Below are 20140 nucleotides of genomic sequence, written 5' to 3' on the forward strand. Positions count from 1 at the left end.
CCCTTGGCCAATAAAGCAAGATGAGCGCCGCAACCCCAGTCGGCCACGACTGGACCTAATGGTCAGGGGTCCCTTTACCTTTACCTTTATGTCTCTATATCTTCATATTAGATCTGAGCACCAGTTTAGTGACTCCAAATTGTGTATGCCCCATTCTCTGAAACGTTGGACCATGGGATTTAGAAGTATAAGAGGCACACACAACCATATTACCTGTGAGGGATAGTCAACACAGGGCCATCCAGAGGTTGTTGGACTGTAACTCCCATTAGCCCCAGGCAGCCTGGCCAGTGGTCAGGAATGATGGAAGTTGCTAAGTCTGACAACGTCTGGAGAGCAGCAGGTTGTCTCCCCCTGCTCTGAGCTCATAGTCGGGGTCTCAAAGCACCGGAAGGGTGAAAATGGGGCTCCTGACATTGTGACATCAGGGGATTGACAGCAACCCTACCCACCTTCAAATGTGACCTGCAGGGATAAGGATCCCACCCACTGGGCCCAGTTCCCCACTACTGCTCTAAGATGACACAACTTGTTTTGGCTTTGAAGGAGCGTTCAGGATTTTTATCAAGCTGGTAAGGCCAACATTAGAAAGCCACATGCAAAACCATTCCCTCACTTATTACGCTGTTTATCGTTTATTAAGGAGAGGGGAAAGGAATGCCTGATAAAATCAAATCAACTGGTTAGTCAACGTTGAAATGACAGTTTCCTTACTTGAATAGGCGCTGAAAACCATCCCTGTGGAGGTTCAGTGGAGCAGCAAGTTAATTTATTTATTCATTTAGATATTAAGAACACCTATCTCATACCCTGAGCTGCATACGTACATCAAACAGACACAATTGGTTCTAATCTTCATTACACAATTGAACTATAGTAAAACCAGATACTGAAATGTGCAATTTCTACGCCAAAGAAGGGTGTGTGCATAAAAAGGGGGGGGGGTGTTGCACATGTTTGGCTTTCAAATGCTGATCAGTATTTAGACTAGACTGGCTCTCCTCTGATTCTATGATATGCTTTTAGCTTTTTGCATTTTATTTGTGTTGTTTTAATTTGTGTAAAGCCACCTTGAGTCCCAGTCAGGGGGAAAGGCAGGATATAAATGAACAAGCAAGCAAGCAAATAAATAATAAATCTGATCATGGCTAAACTGTAGATTCACCATTTCCAGACCTCCCTTAAATCTCTCTCCTCTTATCTACTTTTTTGATATAATTTTGTCCACGGGTAAATAAGAGGATCCCAATTACGACCAACATTTAGAATGGGCCTGATGTGTTTGAGCAAATCTGGTAAAATACAATTGCATGGCCGTGAGTATCATTTGTAAGACAATATGGTTAGAAAGAACCCAGAAAGCTGTCCAGCTACATTCACCCAGGAAGAATCTTTCATTGCCAGCTCCCATAACTCAGCACAGGCCTGGACTTTAAAGCTGTGTGTCTAAGCCTTATTGTTTTTGTCCTGTTGTTTTCCCCGGGAAAACCTGCCATTCACCGTTGAATCAGAGCAAATGGCAATTAGGTTTACTATGGATTACTGTTTGCTCCGCTTCAATGATAAAACATGGGCTTTCCCAGGGAAAGCTCTGGGACAAAAAAATACCGCAATGCTTGGACATGGAGCTTTAAAGTAAAGACCTAGGTCTGGAAAGCACAGTGCAAAGGGAAGTCTGGATGAGCCAAATAGTCCACAAAAGAGAGCATCTTGTCATGAGGTTCCTGGTTTAAGATATTCCCTCTCATCTCGATCTTCCTCACTGGGTTGTTGTAAGACAAAACACAGCTATGATGGAAGAAGAAACACAAATGCAAGAATCAAACAAATTAAACCTTTTTCTTTCTTTCTTTCTTTCTTTAGTGAGAGAGATTTCACACACAAACTTAATCTGCCGTCTCTGCTCCACGTTTATTCTGGCGCCCAACGAACCTCGTGGATGACAGCATCATGCGAATGCCAAATTGTTCTCATATCCCTTCTGCCTGCCATGATATGTCCCCTCTTGGTCCAAGCCACTTCACTTCCCCCGGCGCTTTACGTACCCTTATCATCAGAACAGCTTTCCTTATGTCGCGAACTCCATCATAAACCAAGCGGGAGGCGTCTATGAACTCGTTCTCTTCAAACGGCTGTGGGACGTTCGCACTCAGGGCTTCAATGGCGACTTCAACTTGTTCGGCAAAACGTGGCATAACTAGATTAAACCAAATGAAAAGCTGTGAGAACACAGGCTGCCTTTCATGTATTCCGCACTCCCTCCCTTCCTTGCCCTTGGGCTTTAATACTTTCCAGCAGGCCCGGAATTAGCGGCTGCCGCAGAAATCAGGAAACAGGGAACTTTGCCGAAGAGTTTCACACCAACAGGGGAGAGGTGTGCGGTTCTCTGAGGTGAATGAAACAACCTCTTGTTCTACCAACACAGAGTCTACGTGACAAAGAACTTGCAAACTTATGATGGCGTAGCTTCAAGTCAGGAAAAAAAATGGTCCCAAACAGCTATAACTCCTATGTCAAGTGAGACTGTTCTCTCAGCCTCACTACTCCAATCTGTAATATGGGGGTGCTAATGCTGATATCCCTGTCAAGAGTATTGTCAAGGGTGTTGACATAATGTATGCAAAGTGTTTTGAGAACCTTAAAATGACATAGAGATGCCAAGTAAGTAGAAGGGCTTGACTCAGGGAGACAGTGAAGTGTAGTGGTTAGAGTGTCAGACTAGGACCTGGCAGACCAAGGTTCAAATCTCTACTCGGTCCTGAAGTTCCCTGGGTGACCTTGGGTCAGTTACTGCCTCTCAGCCTAAACTACCTCACAGGGCTGTTGTGGGGAGTGGCTGTTTTAGTTTAGATTGGATCAGTACAGCCTGTAATTCATAATTTTATTATCTAAAATTAAATAAGTTAAATTAAAATGTACATAATGTGGTGGTGGATAATAGTAATAGTAATATTGCTACCTCTGCTACAGTTTTCTGTTTGTCAACATCCATGCCATGTAAAAAAAGTAAGCAATTTACTGTACACTCTCACAAACCATGCCAAGCGAAAACTGCAGGTAGGCAGGCCAGAGGCTGTTTTTATTGAACTGAACAATAGTCATCTTGGCTACTCCATATCATGTTTGTAAAATGACAATTTGAACTTACAGAACACAGTTGTCTTAATTTGTGAAAAAATGAGCCAAGAAACCCACTGCCCACTGTCATTTTAACTAACAAACCACAGCGTAGCTCGCCATGAACAAGGACGACGATTGTTCCTTACAACGATGAACCCTGATGCACGAGAAGTACATGGAAGACCCACCAGTTTCTTATTTCCAGCAGTGTGTAGAGCATGAAAGATGCTAATGGTTATCTGTGAGCAGTTCCCAATATTAATGGTTGGGGCGTGCATACATAGTTTATGAATATATGCATAATGGTCACATTCAATATTTATTTCAGCAATATATACCCTTGCTCTGGCTTTTTCATAGCTGGAAAATACACACACACATAAATCTTAGAAGACTTCTCTGCTGACTTGCACAGAAATGCTAATAGCAATGAACAATCCTGTGAAAATGGGGATCGTAAGGACAGGAACTTGTTTGAACACAGGGCTGATGTCCAGCATTAGTATACTCTGTGTGGGGGAACCAGTGCAGTCCAGTGTTGTCTACACTGACTGTGCAGAGACTCTCTGGGGCTCCAGGCAGATCCTCTCCCATTGGGGACTGAACCTGAATCTGAATCCATTGGGGATTGAACCTGAATCTTTCTGCATGCAAAACAGATGCTCTACCACGGAACCACATCCCTTCTTTTTCTGAGATGCACCCAGGTTCCCTCTACATTCTCCCGTTTCTTAATTCATCCAACTTCTTTTGCCCACTTCCCCTTCCCCCCGGAAACTTAAGTTGTGCAGGATGCAATAAAAGGGGATTTTTAAAATCCCAAAAACCGTGATGAGAATGATGCTGGTATAAAGACTTAACAGGCCGAGCTGGCAGCTGAGAGGCCTACATAATGAACCTCTTCCACCTCCCCTGATATGCTCTTTAATAAATGCTTTTCAAAAGTCGCATTATCTTAATGATCAGGTTATGGTGCTAACATATTTAGAAGTGACGATAATGTGTATTCAATTATTGTTTTTTGGAGTGAAAAAATACCCCCGAAGCACACTTTGCATTCTTTAAAAGACAATACGGTTGTTTGGGGGCAGGGTGCTGTTCCTTTATGTTTGGAAAAACAAAGTGGCAGCAACTTTGAACCCCCTCCTTTCACATTACTGAGCTCTTTGCATGATTCGAGACACTTGCTTTGTGCACAGTTTGGCAGGAGCAGCTCTTACATTAAATGTTATGCTCCGAACATGACTCACTGGAGTAAAGCCTGCTACAGGACTTAATCTATCCAAAATGAAATTAATTTTGCCAGCCTTCCTCTCTCTGCTGACATACTTTATAATGCCTCAGTGGGCACATCTTTCCCAGCGCTGCCTTCTTAGTCGGTGTGCTCAGCGTGTCGACACCTGCCATTTTGGAAAGGGGCTACCTAAAAGAGCGGTGGGGAGAGGCCGGCACACTTTTACAAATTCCTGAACTTACCTGCAGCTGGCACAGTTTTAATAGAATCAAGGAAATGTAGAGGTGGAAGAAACCCCAAGGGTCATCTACGATACGATACAATACGATAGTGTTTATTGTCATTGTCCCATACAGAACAAAGAACTTGAAAAAAAGCCAACTACATAAGACATTCAAAACCAACACGCCTGCTATCCCAGCTATTCCAACCTGCTTAGCCCCCTAAAAACTCTGATAGCCCATTTTTAAAATACAATATACTCCCATAGAGACTCCTTACACTGCATTTAAAACCAAAATCGCATTTGGATAGAAACTGTTTCTCAGGCGGCTAATCCTAGTCTTTATAACCCTCTACCTTCTTCCAGAAGGCAGAAGCTGAAAGAGATCATTTCCGGGGTGTGCACTATCCTGCACTATCTCTGCAGCTTTCTTATGGCACCTGGAAGCATAGATTTGATCCAAGGTGGGAAGAGTGCACCAAATTATTCTCTCCGCAGTCTTTACACCTTGGAGAGCATTGTTTTTCCCTTGACCGTGCAGCTCCCAAACCACAAACACAGACCATGTTGATATAGTCCAACCCCCTAAAAATGTTGACTGCTTGTGTTTACTCCCCCTTTGTGATTTCCCCTTTCTTCCATCTCTTATACATGGCCTTCTTAAATCTCAGCTCATCTGTAAGCTCCTTATGCATCCACACCTGTTTCCTTAGATGCCTCCCAATTTTCTTTCTTGTTGGTTTTAAATTGCTGCACTAAAGTGGTGGAGGAAGAATGGGGAATGCTTGCTGAGTGCAGCATGGGGGAACGGGGCCTGCACTGTGACACAGAGATGGAGGGATGAGAGATGGGGCCAAACTGGCTAATGGGACAGAAGGGGTGGACAGCAGCTGCCTAGTTTAAATGGCATGCTTTTGCTCGACAGCCTAAATCCATAAGGCCTATGAGCTTCATTAACTACAAATCCGAATACAGTATCTGGAATCCCCTTAAAACAGGTGCCAAAGTTTTGCAATCATTTTGTAGCAAAAACCCCACATTTTGTAGCGCCCCACAAATGAAATGATTTACACTCAAAATGGGGGTCATGGGTATGACCCCAAAACCCAAAATTGTCTGATTCCATCCAAGCTGGCACAAAACTGTGGCAAAGGTTTTGCAGCACTCCACAAACTGGGCAATAGACCCTCAATCCCAGGGACCACGGGGTCACCCCAACACCCAACGTTGTCCAATTCACTTCAAACTGGCACAAAAGTTTGGCAAGAATTTTGCAGAAAGCACATCAAGGAATACATGAAACTGGTGTTCCAGTTTAATGCAAGAGTTGTGCTGTTTTCACCCTTATTGTCCGGAACTCCCCCACCCACATTCTTTACACCCCCAAAAGTGGGGTACTGCCTTTCTCAGCGTGGGTAGGGGCCATTCTAGGCTTATCCTACTTTGCTTTTCAATGCATGTATCAGACTGGTGCACAACCACTAAACAGCAAGGCAACTAACTATCTCGTAATTTCACATCCTGGGTAATACCCCCTTCCATTTTTGTTTAGTTTTAATATGTATAGTAACTGTAGACAACGTATCATTTCTCTTCCCTCGTGGCCCCATTAATGTTCTGTTCTCCAGACACAGCAACCAGCCACAACAGGCACTTTTGGTCTAACATCAGCTTTGATCCAAGCACTGAAGATTCACGGAAATCAAAGAGCAGAGAAGAAACCGGTTGGGGAGGGGCAAGTTCCACATGTTTTATGGCCCCATGTGCTTTATGGCCTTCTAGCTCGGCCATATGCAGAAGACCAGGGAAATTGCAGCCCAAGGCACAGCAATAAGAGACTAAAGCACTGAATATTTTAAAGGGATTATTTACTTGATGCAGCGTGAGAGCTCTGCTGGCACCCGGGAAATATGCATGGGAAAATGTGCACTTTAAATGCTTCTACGTTCTATGCAGTGCAACAACTTGAAACAATGCAGGGCATGAAAACCAGCATTTGAAACGCCTGCCCGCCCCCTCCAAAAATATGAATATATTCCCCTCCTTCATTTCTTTATTTGAGTATTTACAAATGGCAGTTTCATCAACATGCAATGGCCGTGTACAATGAAATCATTAAAGCCATAAAACACAGAACAAATTGTATATTTGATTTTACGATAATATAGAAGGGTGCTTTGCGACTGAGTGTTCTACCAATTCATTAAAAGAAAAATAAACAAATAGGAAAATGACCGAGACTTGAGTCACTGGTGCCACTACCCTACAAGCCTGAAAAGGTAAAGGTAAAGGGACCCCTGACCATTAGGTCCAGTCGCGGACGACTCTGGCGCGCTCATCTCGCTCTATAGGCCGAGGGAGCGGCCATTTGTCCGCAGACACTTCTGAGTCATGTGGCCAGCATGACTAAGCCTCTTCTGGCGAACCAGAGCAGTGCACGGAAAGGCCGTTTACCTTCCCACCGGAGCAGTACCTATTTATCTACTTGCACTTTGATGTGCTTTTAAACTGCTAGGTGGGCAGGAGCTGGGACCGAACAACGGGAGCTCACAGGTGATCACAGTGATGTGGCCAATTTATTCTGTTTGGCACCTCTCTCTCTCTCTTTCTCTCTCTCTCTCTCTGTCTCTCTCTCTATATATGCATAAATTGATCTAACTGACATTTAAGCACACAATGTATAAAACAGATAATATACATAATTTGGAACTTTTTACACCACAAATTAAAAGTGACCATAAAAGATATGGGGTTGTAGCCAACTAAGCGCTGAGAAGACTCATTGAAAACAATCAACAGTCAGCAACAGTCAGTCCTTGCAATGGGTCCACTCTGAGTAGGACTATTATGGGCTACAACCCCGAGGAAAGTGCTCCATCATATTGCTATTTATATCACACCCCCTCTTAACTACCAGCCAGTGGAATGAGGACCCTAAAAAGAGGATTGGTTACCACAGTGTTTTTTGGGTGCCAAAAGAAAAACCTCCTTTTTCTGCCAGGCTTTTTAACACCTCTTAGAACACTTCAATGATATTTAATACTGTCTAATTTTAGTCTGTTTCACCAGTTGGGTGAGCCTGAGCCTTCACAGTGGAGTTTTTAGAGTTGCATTTGGCTTAAGCTCTACTCAGAGGAGACCGATTGCAATCTTCTATGGGCTGTAGCAGGCCTTAGTCGGATTCAACCATGGATTTTATATTACTATGATGATTGAGTTAATCATTCTGCTTGTCTTTTCTGCAAAGGCAGCCAAGGTGGCAAGCCATTTGTTGCTGTTGGTTAGTTTTATTCTGAACAGTTTGTATTTTGCTGTGTTTTTAAATTGTTTGCTTTTGCTTTTTATGTCATTGTACATCATCCAGAGGCTTGCTTACACATGAGGCAATTGATAAATATAATTATTAATGGCAATAATATAGATATGATCAAAAGAAACACCCAAAGGTAAATGGAAAAACCCAAATCCAAGAGAATACAAATCATGTTGAAGGGAAACTAGCACACAAGCAACAACAGATTTCAGAGCTATTTGTATCCATTCAGAATGATTTTTTTTCTGCTCAAACTGGCACTTTCCAAAGAGGAAAAAATTCATCTCTGGCAACACAACACTGCCCACATGGAAATGTAATTATTTGAAACTGAAAATGACCCAACTGGTTATCAAGACCACAGAGTTCTTTTATGGGGGGGGGGGGGAATGCCTTCGTTTCTGAATTATAATGGGAAAAATGAAGAATTAAATATGACATTTTATTAAGCTTGGAGTATTTGGCAAAGTCTCATTCTATGAGGATGGTAAATTCCATGCCAGAGGATTCTAAATATTTCATGCAAGTTTTATTACATTTAAATCTGATATAAAAGGCTTTGTGTGGCTAATTTCCAACATTTTGAGCCTGATTGTTATGGGCATAATTAAAAGAAAGCATGCTTTTAACAGTAGTGCCATAACAGTATTACACTGGCAATTAATCTAGTATGCATTCAACATCCACATATATATCACAAACATTCAAAATCTTGCCAATTGGAAATTGATATACAAGTCCTTCTGGGGTTCAACAAATTTCACTATAAATACAGTCCCATGAGAGACAGTTAGCTATTTCAGCAGTTTTCACGTTAGCGATTTGGTAGATACGTCCTGGTTAGATTTGGGCAACAGTGCTTTGCCAGAAATTCCAGTGGTTTCTGTAATCCTCCAACAGGTACGTTGGACCAGATATTATGTTTATGTTTCATTTTTCTGCCTCTCTCATCAATTAACTGAGGATCACCTAGAAACATTCACCGTCAATTGATTCAGGATAAAGAAAATAAAACACTTCTGCGCACAAGGCATAATTAACTGCAATTAACTGTGAATTGCAGAATTTACTGCTGTAGGATATGGTGCTGTTCATTATCCTAGATGGCTTTGAAAGAGGATTATAGAAATTCATGGAGGATAGTTAGCAGCCACTAGAGGGGACATGATGGGGCGGTGGCACTAATCTGATCTCTGGTGGGTTGTCTCATTGCTGCTTACCAGGAGATGTGGGGGGGACGGGTGTAGGAGCAGTGAGGTTGGGGCTGCTCATCTGTCAATCACCTGACATCAAGTGAGCCAGCCTCAAAGGAAAGGGCTAGGAGAACATTCTTAAATGCACACCGAATCCTTCCTTTGCAATTCAGATTGAATTCAAGCCATGGCTGCAAAGGAACATTTTGTCCTTTGCATTGCAGTTGCGCGTCGAGGTCCCCAAGACACCCCCCCCCCCAAAGAAAAACACAATTGACACTTAATTTTTGTTTAAGGTTTTTGGCATAATTTTGGCCACAACTTTATTCAAATACAGCAATGTGAGTGGTTGCTTAGGCATTGGTAGCACTAACTGCCCCCGCACGGGGACAGCTCTGACATTCGCACCCCCCGCGAAGTCAGAAAGGGTGAGTCACCTGGGGAGAGAGACGGGACTGGGAATCATGCCTCACCTCTCCCCAGAATGCTCCCAGGGGCTTGCGTGGCCCTAGCCCCTTGCCAGGGGGTTTCGGACAAAAGCATGGTGAGCCCCTGGGTTCCTTTAACGGAAAACCCTTGCAGCAGCAGCATTTTAGAGGGGCAGGCACAGCCAAATCCATACCCCTCCACCAACCAATTCCAAGACCAATGCCTAACCGCAAACCTTACAGGTTGTGACGATTTGCTACGCAGTAGGCAAAAACCAAGTGGCACACACTAATCAGTCAAATGGACAAAATTCCTACCAGGCCCCTGCCCCAAAGCAGACGACCCCATGACAGGCATAGCAAGGTCAAGCAAACAGCCTAAAATTAGGGAAGGCGGGTGATCCGAAGTAAGCAGCGAAAAGAGAAAGTTCCTCACTGCGAGCACTATATTTAACAAATAGGGCTGTCAATCAACAAATGGCAACATCTAGATTTCCCCAGTAACAGCCCGCCCCTGCTTAAAGGATGGCCAAACCATTTGCCTAGTAACAGTGAGGTGTCTTGTCAGCCCCGCCCGCAACCTGTGCTCTCCATGAGGGAGAACACACTTTGCAAAGGGAAAATATCCCTTACTTGAATTCAAGTCGGGGATGCAAAGGAAGAATCGAGTGTACACTTTTGACTAGTTTGACAATATGCAGGGTTTAGATTAAGAATGCCTAGAACTGGGATGGATAACCTAGTGCTCTCCAGATTTCGTTGGACTGTATACAAGTCCTGTCATCCTTGAGCACTGGTCCAGCTGGCTGGGGCTGATGGACACTGGAATCCATCATCATCTGGGCAAGGGCACAGATTAGCCTAGAAACATAGAATTATACTCTAAACCAGGTATATTTTGAATCATCTGCTTGAACTCCTGTGGAAATGCCTTAGTAGGAGACGGGCAAACTAGCAATTGATATACTTCTGTGTGGCATCCATTCCTAGCTTGGCCTTCAAAATGGAGTCTCACCTATCTGCAAGGCAAATTGTTTCTCTGTGTTTGCATGCTTCTGTAAAAAGATTTTGTGTGTGTGTGTAGTATATAAATTGCACACACACTTAAAAGGCAGTGATTGAGAGATGTGTTGTGAATGTCATCAACTTTCGGTGCACTTTTCAAACTTAGCGCTGAAGCATCTGGAGACAAATTCCTTGTTTGCTCCTTGTTTTGAAGAGTCAGTTTAGACCTTCAGAGTTTTCAGGGAGAATCTGAACAATAACAAAGGCATATGCAAATGTTCGCACATGTTGTGCCCCTGTGTGCCTCTCCCGGGTTTTCTTCTTATTCGCCTTTTCCCAGAATAAATAGTCTCAGTTTGTTGCACCTCTCCTTGTTCAGAATCTCTTCCCCATCCACTCCACTTATGATCCTTACTCCTCCACTCTCCAGCTCATGGGAATATCACCAGAAAACTTACATACAAGTCTACAAGTTCATATTTCCTCCAAGGATATGTGCCCGCAGGATTATTTCAAAAAGCAATCTTTGCAACTATCAAATCTCACTTCAAAATATGTCCTGAAAGCATCCTAAAGCCAAACCATGCTGTAAACTCCTGCTAAGCCTCACACTTCGAGGTCCAGGTTTGAATCCCTGATCCACATTGAAGCTCATAAGGGATCTCAGGGCAAATTTTTGTTCCCAGCTTACATTTTATTAGCTATGGAATTATCAACCATATTAGGGCTGAGCTGAAACAGGGAAGAGGGTGCACTTCACAAAAAACAATTATGCCATGTAAAAGGTGCTCCCCATTTTGATAATAATTTGCATGAGTTTTCAAAACGATGTAAAAATGTAGCACCAGGGATAGGGAAACCAAGCCAGATGAGTGGGGTAATAATAATAATAATAATAATAATAATAATAATAATAATAATAATAATTTTTAGGTTCCACAAAGGCCACATTCCATTCTGGATAACCCTCCATGGTCAGCAGGGCCGGAGACAAATGGGGGCAGAGCAGCAAACCTGAATGTTATTTTTGTTGCCAGTTGCAAACACGTGCATATGTTTTCCTCCATTATGGCCAATGAGAAGCATTATCAAAGTTCAAGGACACATTCCAGCCAGGCACAAGCACTCAAAGAGGATGCAAAGCAGATCCAGAAATGGGTGTGGCCTGGGAAGATGTGTAGCTAGGGAGGAGGTATGGTATGGGGAGAGTGCCAAGGCTGAATGGAGAAGCCTGGAGGGCCACATTTGACCCAGAAGTCTGACATTCCCCATCCCTGAGTTATACTGTACAGAGGCACCTTGGTTCTCAAACTTAATCCATTCTGGAAGTCCATTCCAAAACCAAAGCGTTCCAAAACCAAGGCGCACTTTCCCACAGAAAGTAATGCAAAATGGATTTTTAAAAAAACCCCTAAAACAGCAATTTAACATGAATTTTACTATCTAACAAGACCACTGATCCATAAAATGAAAGCAATAAGCAATGTACTGCAGTCACACAATCAATCAATCAGTAGCTGATCTGGGTTCTTCCACACAGTCACAAAAACAAAAAACGAGAGTCGCAAAGACAAAAATACAAAATAAATAGCAAAAATAGACAGACCTCAGTGTAACACTCAAAATAGAAGTGTGGCACTCAAATCGGAAGCATAACACGCAAAACGGAGCACGTTCAGCTTCTGAAAAGAGTTCGCAAACTGGAACACTTACTTCTGGGTTTGCAGTGTTTGGGTCCCAAATTGTTTGAGAACCAAGGTAGCACTGCATAGGGACAAGGGCAGAAACGGAGTGATTTGTCAACAGAAACACCTTGTAAGACAGTCCCCACCTCCAGATCTGATGTGGTTCATGTATTGTGCCAGTATGCATGCTTCTTCCTTGATTCACTGGCTGACAGAGCAAGCACTTTGGCCACAGACCAAGTTTTCGTCTTGCACTAGATACAGCTTGTCAGACCTGATGGCTCTTACACTGGAGCATAAGCCTTAACAGCGAGTCTTTTTCCTGCTCGCACTTTGTCACTGGCTCTTCACTCTTAATCCTGACTCTGCAAAATGTACATCTGGCCTGATCCTGCAGGAATGAGCCTGAGAGATCTAACTTTCCTGTGCCCTTTTCCTCTCCCTCATTATATCTCCCCCTCCCCCGTCTCTGTTTTATGTGCTTTATTTTGAGCTGAACAACTGTTCATTCTTTAACTATATTATTTATACATATTCTTATAAATAAAATAATGCACCAAAGCTTTTAGCATGGTGGCACCAGTAATATGGAACACTGTTCCTACTGAAATCAGACAGGAACCTACAAATTCTGATATGCCGCCTGCTGAAAACATCTTTGGTTTTTTAGAGAATTAATTTGATTTGATGTGGGTCATTTGTATTTTATGATTTTATGGTGTTTTAATGATTTTATTATACAACAGATAGATAGATAGATAGATAGATAGATAGATAGATAGATAGAGATATGATATGAACTGGTGCTTTCTAAATACTCTGATAGATAAATCACTATAAATAAATAAATATTGTAATTTGAGTTGTAAATGCATGCAGCGTTTCCTTACGTAGTGATAAGCCAGCTGCAGCATAACAGCAATCTTAAAATCCTATTATATAGTCCAAAAAATGCAGATAAACTTGAATGGCTAATCAAAAATAAGCAGTGGATAAGGCCTGCCACAGTAAAAGGGTCTTCAAAAGATCCCTAAAAGTCAAAAGTGAGAATGTCTACTGAATTTCTGCTGGAAGAGGGTTCCACAGAATGGGGCCAGAGACAAAAAATGTTCAACTTATAACTGAATGGATTTGGACCTCGGAAACATGAGACAATTCATGATGCTTAATCTGGGATACAATGAGTCAGGCTGCCCTTAAGGTATGCTGCATGGGCGGCCAGTGAAGACAATGTTGTCATATGCTGTTTTCTGTCTGCTCCCATCAGCAGTCTAGCTCCGGCATCCTGAAACAGCTGGCACTTTTGGACCAGGCTCAAAGGCAGGACCAAATAAAGTGTATTGCAGCAACTGGTCTCGATGTTAGCGCTGCATGGTCTACATTGGCCAACTGCCTCGAGAATGCTGATAGCCAAATGGTGGAAGGGAGATAAAATACCAACTAAAATGGAATGGCAAGGTGAAATTATTTGACCATGTACAATTGATGAGAAAAATTAGGAACCAGACAAACCAAAAGTTTAACAAAGAATGGGATATATACATATTATATTTAAAAGAACACTGTTCCCATACAAAATCTTTGACACGCTTTGATTAACTTCTGCAATGCCATATGCTACAAAGATTATAGATAATGATGAGTTAAATGTCATACAATATGCAGTTAACAAAGAAACAAAGGACCCATGCTGAGGAAAGCTTTCTGGGAAATGATATATAATGAGCTAAAGAAAATGTTTTAAAACCCTTTTGTTAAAAAACCAGAAGCTATTTTTATTGGGGATAGTGGGTAGAGAGATACCGAGACAAGATAAAAAAATGTTCTTATATGCAACAACTGCAGCAAGAATTTTGTTAGCCCAAAGATTGAAACAACAGGGGTTACCAACAGAAGAAGACTGGCAGATGAAGCTGTTGGACTTTGCAGAACTGGCGAAACTGACGGGAAAAATCCAGAACCAGCGAGACCAAGCATTCCAAAAGGACTGGAACAAATTTATATTATATTTGAAAGACAACTGTAAGCAATTAACAACATTAGCAGGGTTATCTGAAGATTTGTAAGGTTAAATTGCTACCTATTCGGGTTGCGTAATGTAATATTTTAGGTAATGATATAACAAGGAAAGGAAATGAAGCAAAATGTAAAGATGCAAAGTTTAATTTTGTAAACCATTAGATGGGAGGGAGGGACGCCGTTAGGCTCAGTTGAGCCAAAGAGATAAAATAAGAGGATATGGTGTTATGTAATGTGAATATATGTAAAACCAATAAAAAATTATTAATAATAATAATACATTGGCCAACTGGTGATTATCTGGATATGGCTGAAGCTGGCATATGAGACAAAGCAGATACAAAGCACTGCTATTAAAACAGGGTAGGCTAGTAACTGCTCTTTGACCTTGTATTGCAGCCATTCTAAAAGCCATTTCTGTTAATTGTATCCCAGGATCTATTGTCTTTTGATGAATTCGTCTTCTTTGCTCTGTGCCTGTTAATTAATTGCAGCACACAATGCTAGTCGTATTACCAATCTCTAGGCTCTTGCAGGATAAATCCTCTCCTGCTTGATTTATATTTGGTTCCCTATCTCTTTAAGCAGGACTTAATCCATCAAAGGTGTTTTTGTATTTATATATTTTACCTTTCATCAGAGGTTTTCCAAAAATAAACTCGTGACAGACTATGTGGAAAATCTTTTGAAACATATTCAATTATGCCCACACATTCCTACTTTGTATGGCACTGTACTGTTATTTTTTTTCTTCTTCCTTTGCAAAGCACACTTTCATTACAACAATTCTGGCTGTTAAGAGAAGCATGATTTAACCTTTCAGAATGCATGCTGATTTATCCCTCTCTTAAGATAATCAACGCCATTTTGAATGGGGATTTTGCCATTGTCATTCCACCTTGCACAGAATTAAGTCTCTCAGCTACGTGTGTCTTTGGATTGCACTAGGGGCCTATTGAATAACTACATTCACTAACACAATGGTCTTCCACAATGAGGCATTAAATGACGTAGGAAGTTGCTAGGCCGGGTGATTTTTTAGGCTGGAATTCATCAAATTAATAAATCACATATGAAAAGAAAAGATAAGCAGAGCCAGCCTTAGCACTAGGCCAGCTGAGGCACTTGCCTCCGGCAGTGGGATCCTGCTGGGATCCTAAGGTGGCAGATCCCACTAAGTTGCCTGTCTACTGCCACTGCCAATACTGGAGAAGCGAGGAGAAGCGGGAACACAAGTGTTACAGAGATCTCTCGCAAGAGCTTGCAGAGCCCTGTGTGATCTCTCTGCTGCAGCTTCTCTTCATTTCCCTCAACCGTTCCTCATCAGGCTTGGTTTCCAGACCCTTGATCATCTTGGTTGCCCTCCTCTGCACACCTTCCAGCTTGTCAACATCCTTCTTAAATTGTGGGGCCCGAAATGGACACGGTATTCCAGGTGTGGTCTGACCAAGGCAGAATAGAATGGGACTATTACTTCCCTTGACCTGGACACTAGGCTTCTGTTGATGAAGCCTAAAACAGCACTAGCCTTTCTTTTCTTTTCTTTTTTGCAGCTGCATCTCAAAAAATGTTCCACTTGCTTGTCAGCGTATGTTCAATGTGTTACAAAACTGATGCGGTGAGCATTGACAATTTGCACAGATGATTTTTTGACAACCTTTCCATCCCTTTTGATTGTGCCACATCCGATCAGTTGAGATCTTGGAGCCCAGCTATCCATTAGCCTGATCATATTTGTAGCCTGACTCAACTGGATCAGAATCCTTAAGACTCCATCCCACAGGCAGCCCCAACAAGAAAGGAAAGCTTAAGGGGTTTGAATAATTCCTTGCACTTTCCCTCTCAGCTGAGTTATACAGGAAGTTGAAGACGTTGCCTGGTTCACCCCAACCTTCATTGCTATCTCTTATGAGGCTAATTTTCCCCAGTTTTCCCTTCCTCTTCCGCTACAGCAGTAGCATAAAGACATTGGGCCTTAGTTTCACGAGCCTCTCTGAATGTTGGCTAGAGAAGCACATTTAGGATTTGTAAAGTCCAAGATATATCAACTCTGTTTTACAGCTATAGAAATTATAACAGTGATGCTACACGTTGCTGTATGTTAAATAGAAGTGGCTGGCTTTTGGGGAAGGGGGAACACAGTAGCAAATTAGCTGCTTTATTGCCCAGCAAACCATGACAAAAATTGACAGGCGGAACCATTCACTATTAATATGAGTGGCATACATCTGAATAAATGGAAATTTAAGAGTACAAAGCCAGGTCCACCTAACATGTAGCCTGCAATTCTAATCATTTAAGCTGGGGTTGAAAGAAAACTGGCATTGTGTATAATTACAGGAGGGGAAATTCAAGAGATGTCAGAATATCTTAAGAGTTCTATTCTGTCTCATTAAGAGGATGCAATTTAGTCTCACTGAAATGCACAAATATTTGAGTTTATGCATCTTTGCAGTTTCATGGCTGGCATAAAGTGGTAATCAAGTACCGTGCATTATTTTTTTAAAGGGGGACAGTAATGAGACAAGAGCACTTTAAGGAAGTTTTATCTGCAGCATGTGAACAGTCACTAATGTTGATGCCAGAGACACCAGGGAACAGGGATGGGATCAGCTGAGGCTATAGACAGTCCAAGAACACATGCGGTGGCTTCCATTATGTTATTGGGCAGGGATCGGAGAGGGAGAAATCCCATTCCACTAAACACAAAAAGGATATAAACACATTATGGGGAGGGAGGGAACCCACAAATTTTGAAGATGAAAAGAAAAGGCACTTTTCAAGAGGCATGTTTTAAATGTCTTGATTCTATTTACCTCTGCTTTCTTCCTCCGACTACACATCTCCCCAATCTAGTGATGTTTTCCTAATCTTAAAAACAAAAAAGCCTCCTAAATAGTATTCAGTTACACATTTGCATCCTTTTCATCTTACAGTTCCATTCCTATGCAACCCCTTTTCTGCCTAGCAGTCACACAACTTTCTCTTTCTTCATCAGAGGGGGTGAGGTCTTGAGGGGAGGAGCTATAGCATGGCCCTCCCCTGCCCCATAAAGGGAACCCCAGAGGTGCTTCAGACATTTCAAGCAAGCAGAGAGGCGAGAAGAGAGACACCCTTTTGGCTCCCCCCTCCCTTATTATTCAGAAGGAAGTATTATGCTTTATATAACCGTATTGCTTGTTTGCATTGAGTTGATCTCATGTTATGCAGTTATGTTACTTTAACTGCCCTGTGGCCTTTTGACAATTGGTGATAGATAAATTTTAATCTTTTTTGAGATTTTGGCTGATACGGTCAGGAATGGCTTTCCTGGTAAGCAGCAGCTACAGCAATAGCCTCTCAGCTGCAAAGTCATTGTCATTTACAAGGAGGGAGAAGAACAAGGCAGTGGGGAGGCTGGAGGGGGTGGAGATGCACTAGCAGAGTCAATCCATTGCTACTACTAGTGTTCTTGTGAAGCCCCAACTTTGCTCCTCCAGGTAACTGACATCACCACTGCTGCCAGGAGCATATTCCTGTGGCCCTACCCTGCTGGTGCAATCTTGAGCATAAGTCAATCATGCTTCCCATTTCTCCACTTGTCTGGAACGTCTTGAGTACCCCTGGCTTTTCCTTGATATGTCTCTCTTGACTAGGGAAATCAATCTTTGTGAATTCAGATAAGAACTCTCCTGGTGCTATTTCAATCCAGTTTAAGATCCTTAGATGCCCTGGTTGATTATTTTTGTTAGGAAAGGGATGGAGGGACTGCAGCTCCATTGAGTCTCCTTGACATCTCTGTGGCATTCAGCATCACTGACCGTGGCACTGAGTGGCACTGAGGGTAAGAATGGGAGTCATTGCCATGCCCTGGTTCTGCTTCTTCCTCCGAGGTTGTTTCCAGAAGGTAGCAATGGGGGACTTCTGCTCAAAACTGTGGGAACTGATGTGTGGTGTGCTGCAGGATCATTCTTGTTCCCTATGCTCTTCAACAACTATATGAAATTGTGAGGAGAGGTCATCAGGGTTTGGAGCGAGGGTCTGCATGCTGATGACGCCTACTGTATTTTTTGTCCCATAGGATGCACCGGCCCATAGGACACACCTAGGTTTTTTGGGGGGGGGGGAATAAAGGATTTTCCCCCCTTTATTCCCCCCCCCCCAAAAAAAACCCAGGTCGGGGAATCCAAACCAGGTCGGGAAACAGCAGGATGGCGGCGCTCCGCCTCCCCGCTGTCCCCCGAGCTTGTGGCCAAGCTTCAGCGAAAGCCTGCAATGGCCCCATAGGACGCACACAGATTTCCCCTTCATTTTTGGAGGGGGAAAAGTGCATCCTATAGGGCGAAAAATACGGTAGGTCTGCCTCTCTGATCCATTCGAATCAGGAGAGGCAATTCAGGAGTTGTTTTTGTAAATGTTGGAAGCCCCCCAGAGGGGCTGGGGCAACCCAGTCAGATGGGCGGGTACAAATAATAAAATGACGGTGGTGAGTAAGCCAGACTCAGGCTACTGGAAATTCTGACAATACCAGGATGGCAGGGATCACAGAACTGTTTGGCTTCTTGCCCATTCTGTTATCTTCAGTGATCTCATCTCTCCTTTAGCTGTTAAGTGTCCCTAGGTGGGGTGGGGTGGAGGGGAGGAGCAGGGAAAATTGGTTGCTAAAGGAGACCTGGGATAAGCTGAGATAAACACTGGGCAGGGAAAGGGGACCATCGGCCCCAGTTTACTGGCTGTCAATCTCCTCTTGTGAAATGACAGCCTGTTTACTTGTGGCGGCTTTTGATGTGATCAATGTACCGGTAGCATGTAGCCCAGCTCTCATTTCAGGGTTTTAGTTAAATCTGGAGTTCTTTGAACTCAGGCTATCCTGCCCTGCGGTAGGAATTTATTTTCCTCCATATATATCCTTAGCATGGATGCCTCCACAAATGAGAAGGAGAAGAAAATACACCCTAGCCTAACCCCAGAAAAACAGCTGGGGAAAAATAGCACTTTGCAAGGCTGTGTGGATTTTTCCAGCTCAACATCCAGATGCTTTCCTTGAAGAGATCTGCGAAAGTGTAAATAATAATTATGAGAGAGGGCTGTGCCCAGTTTCCCCTTTTCTATTATCATTCAAATTTGTTCCCCTCTAGATCTTCCAAAGCTCCTCATTTGAAAATGAATAAATGTTCAATTAAAGAAAAAGTGGGGAAGCAAATGGAGTACAAAATGGTCTCACCCACATGCGGGTCAAATACAATAGGATGTTTAAGCATCTAGAGCAGAATCTGGCCTTGTGCAACAGCAACAACTTATTTATCTGCATTCTCCCAGCATCAAGAGTCATTAGTTTACCATGAATATATATATGGCAAAGTGAATATTAGTGATAAGAATGCACAAATTACGGAAATGTGATTTGATTTATGGTAAATTTCCTTCATAGAAAGCTAGAGTTATATCAGAGTTATTTCACTACAGACATGTCTTACTACGTATTAAAGCTGGGAAGTTGACAGGGATAGCTTGCTTGCCGAGGAGCAACTGGGGTGGAGAAGACAGCTGGCCCTACCATTAGGCAGAGTAATATACCTTCCTGGTTTTCCAGCCCCTTGCAGCCAGCCTTCCAATCAGCCATGCTGGATGACTGTCTTACCTCTCAGGGTCCTTCAATGGTGTGGTCTCAAGGATGTGGTATGCAGACAGATGTACCAACCTTGCTGAAACTAAGCAGCTCTGGGATCCGGTCAATGCCTGGATGGGGCACTGCCTAGGAACCCCATGCACTCTGCTGTGAAGGCTCTTGCTGGCTACCAGCCACAATGGCTAAGCTCTGCCTCCATGGTTGGAGGCGGCAATGCTTCTGAATACCAGTTGCTGGAAACTACAGGAGGGGAGAGTACTCTTGTGCTCGAATCTTGCCCACAGGTTCTCCTCAGGGACCTGGTTGGCCACT

At 42.9% G+C, this 20140-nt stretch overlaps 1 protein-coding gene across 5 annotated transcripts in view; it reads right to left on the minus strand.

Moving 5' to 3' along the window:
- The window catches only part of CTNNA2 (catenin alpha 2), a 542805-nt gene that overhangs the window by 54789 nt on the left and 467876 nt on the right, over positions 1-20140 (minus strand). For all 5 annotated transcript variants that reach the window (XM_083756416.1, XM_083756414.1, XM_083756415.1 and 2 more), the window contains one exon: positions 2046-2197. In XM_083756416.1, coding sequence (XP_083612542.1) covers positions 2046-2197 — 152 coding nt within the window. The remainder of the gene's footprint in view (positions 1-2045; positions 2198-20140) is intronic.

The sequence above is a fragment of the Podarcis gaigeae genome, assembly GCF_964106915.1.
Source record: "Podarcis gaigeae genome assembly, chromosome: 9".
NCBI lineage: Eukaryota > Metazoa > Chordata > Lepidosauria > Squamata > Lacertidae > Podarcis > Podarcis gaigeae.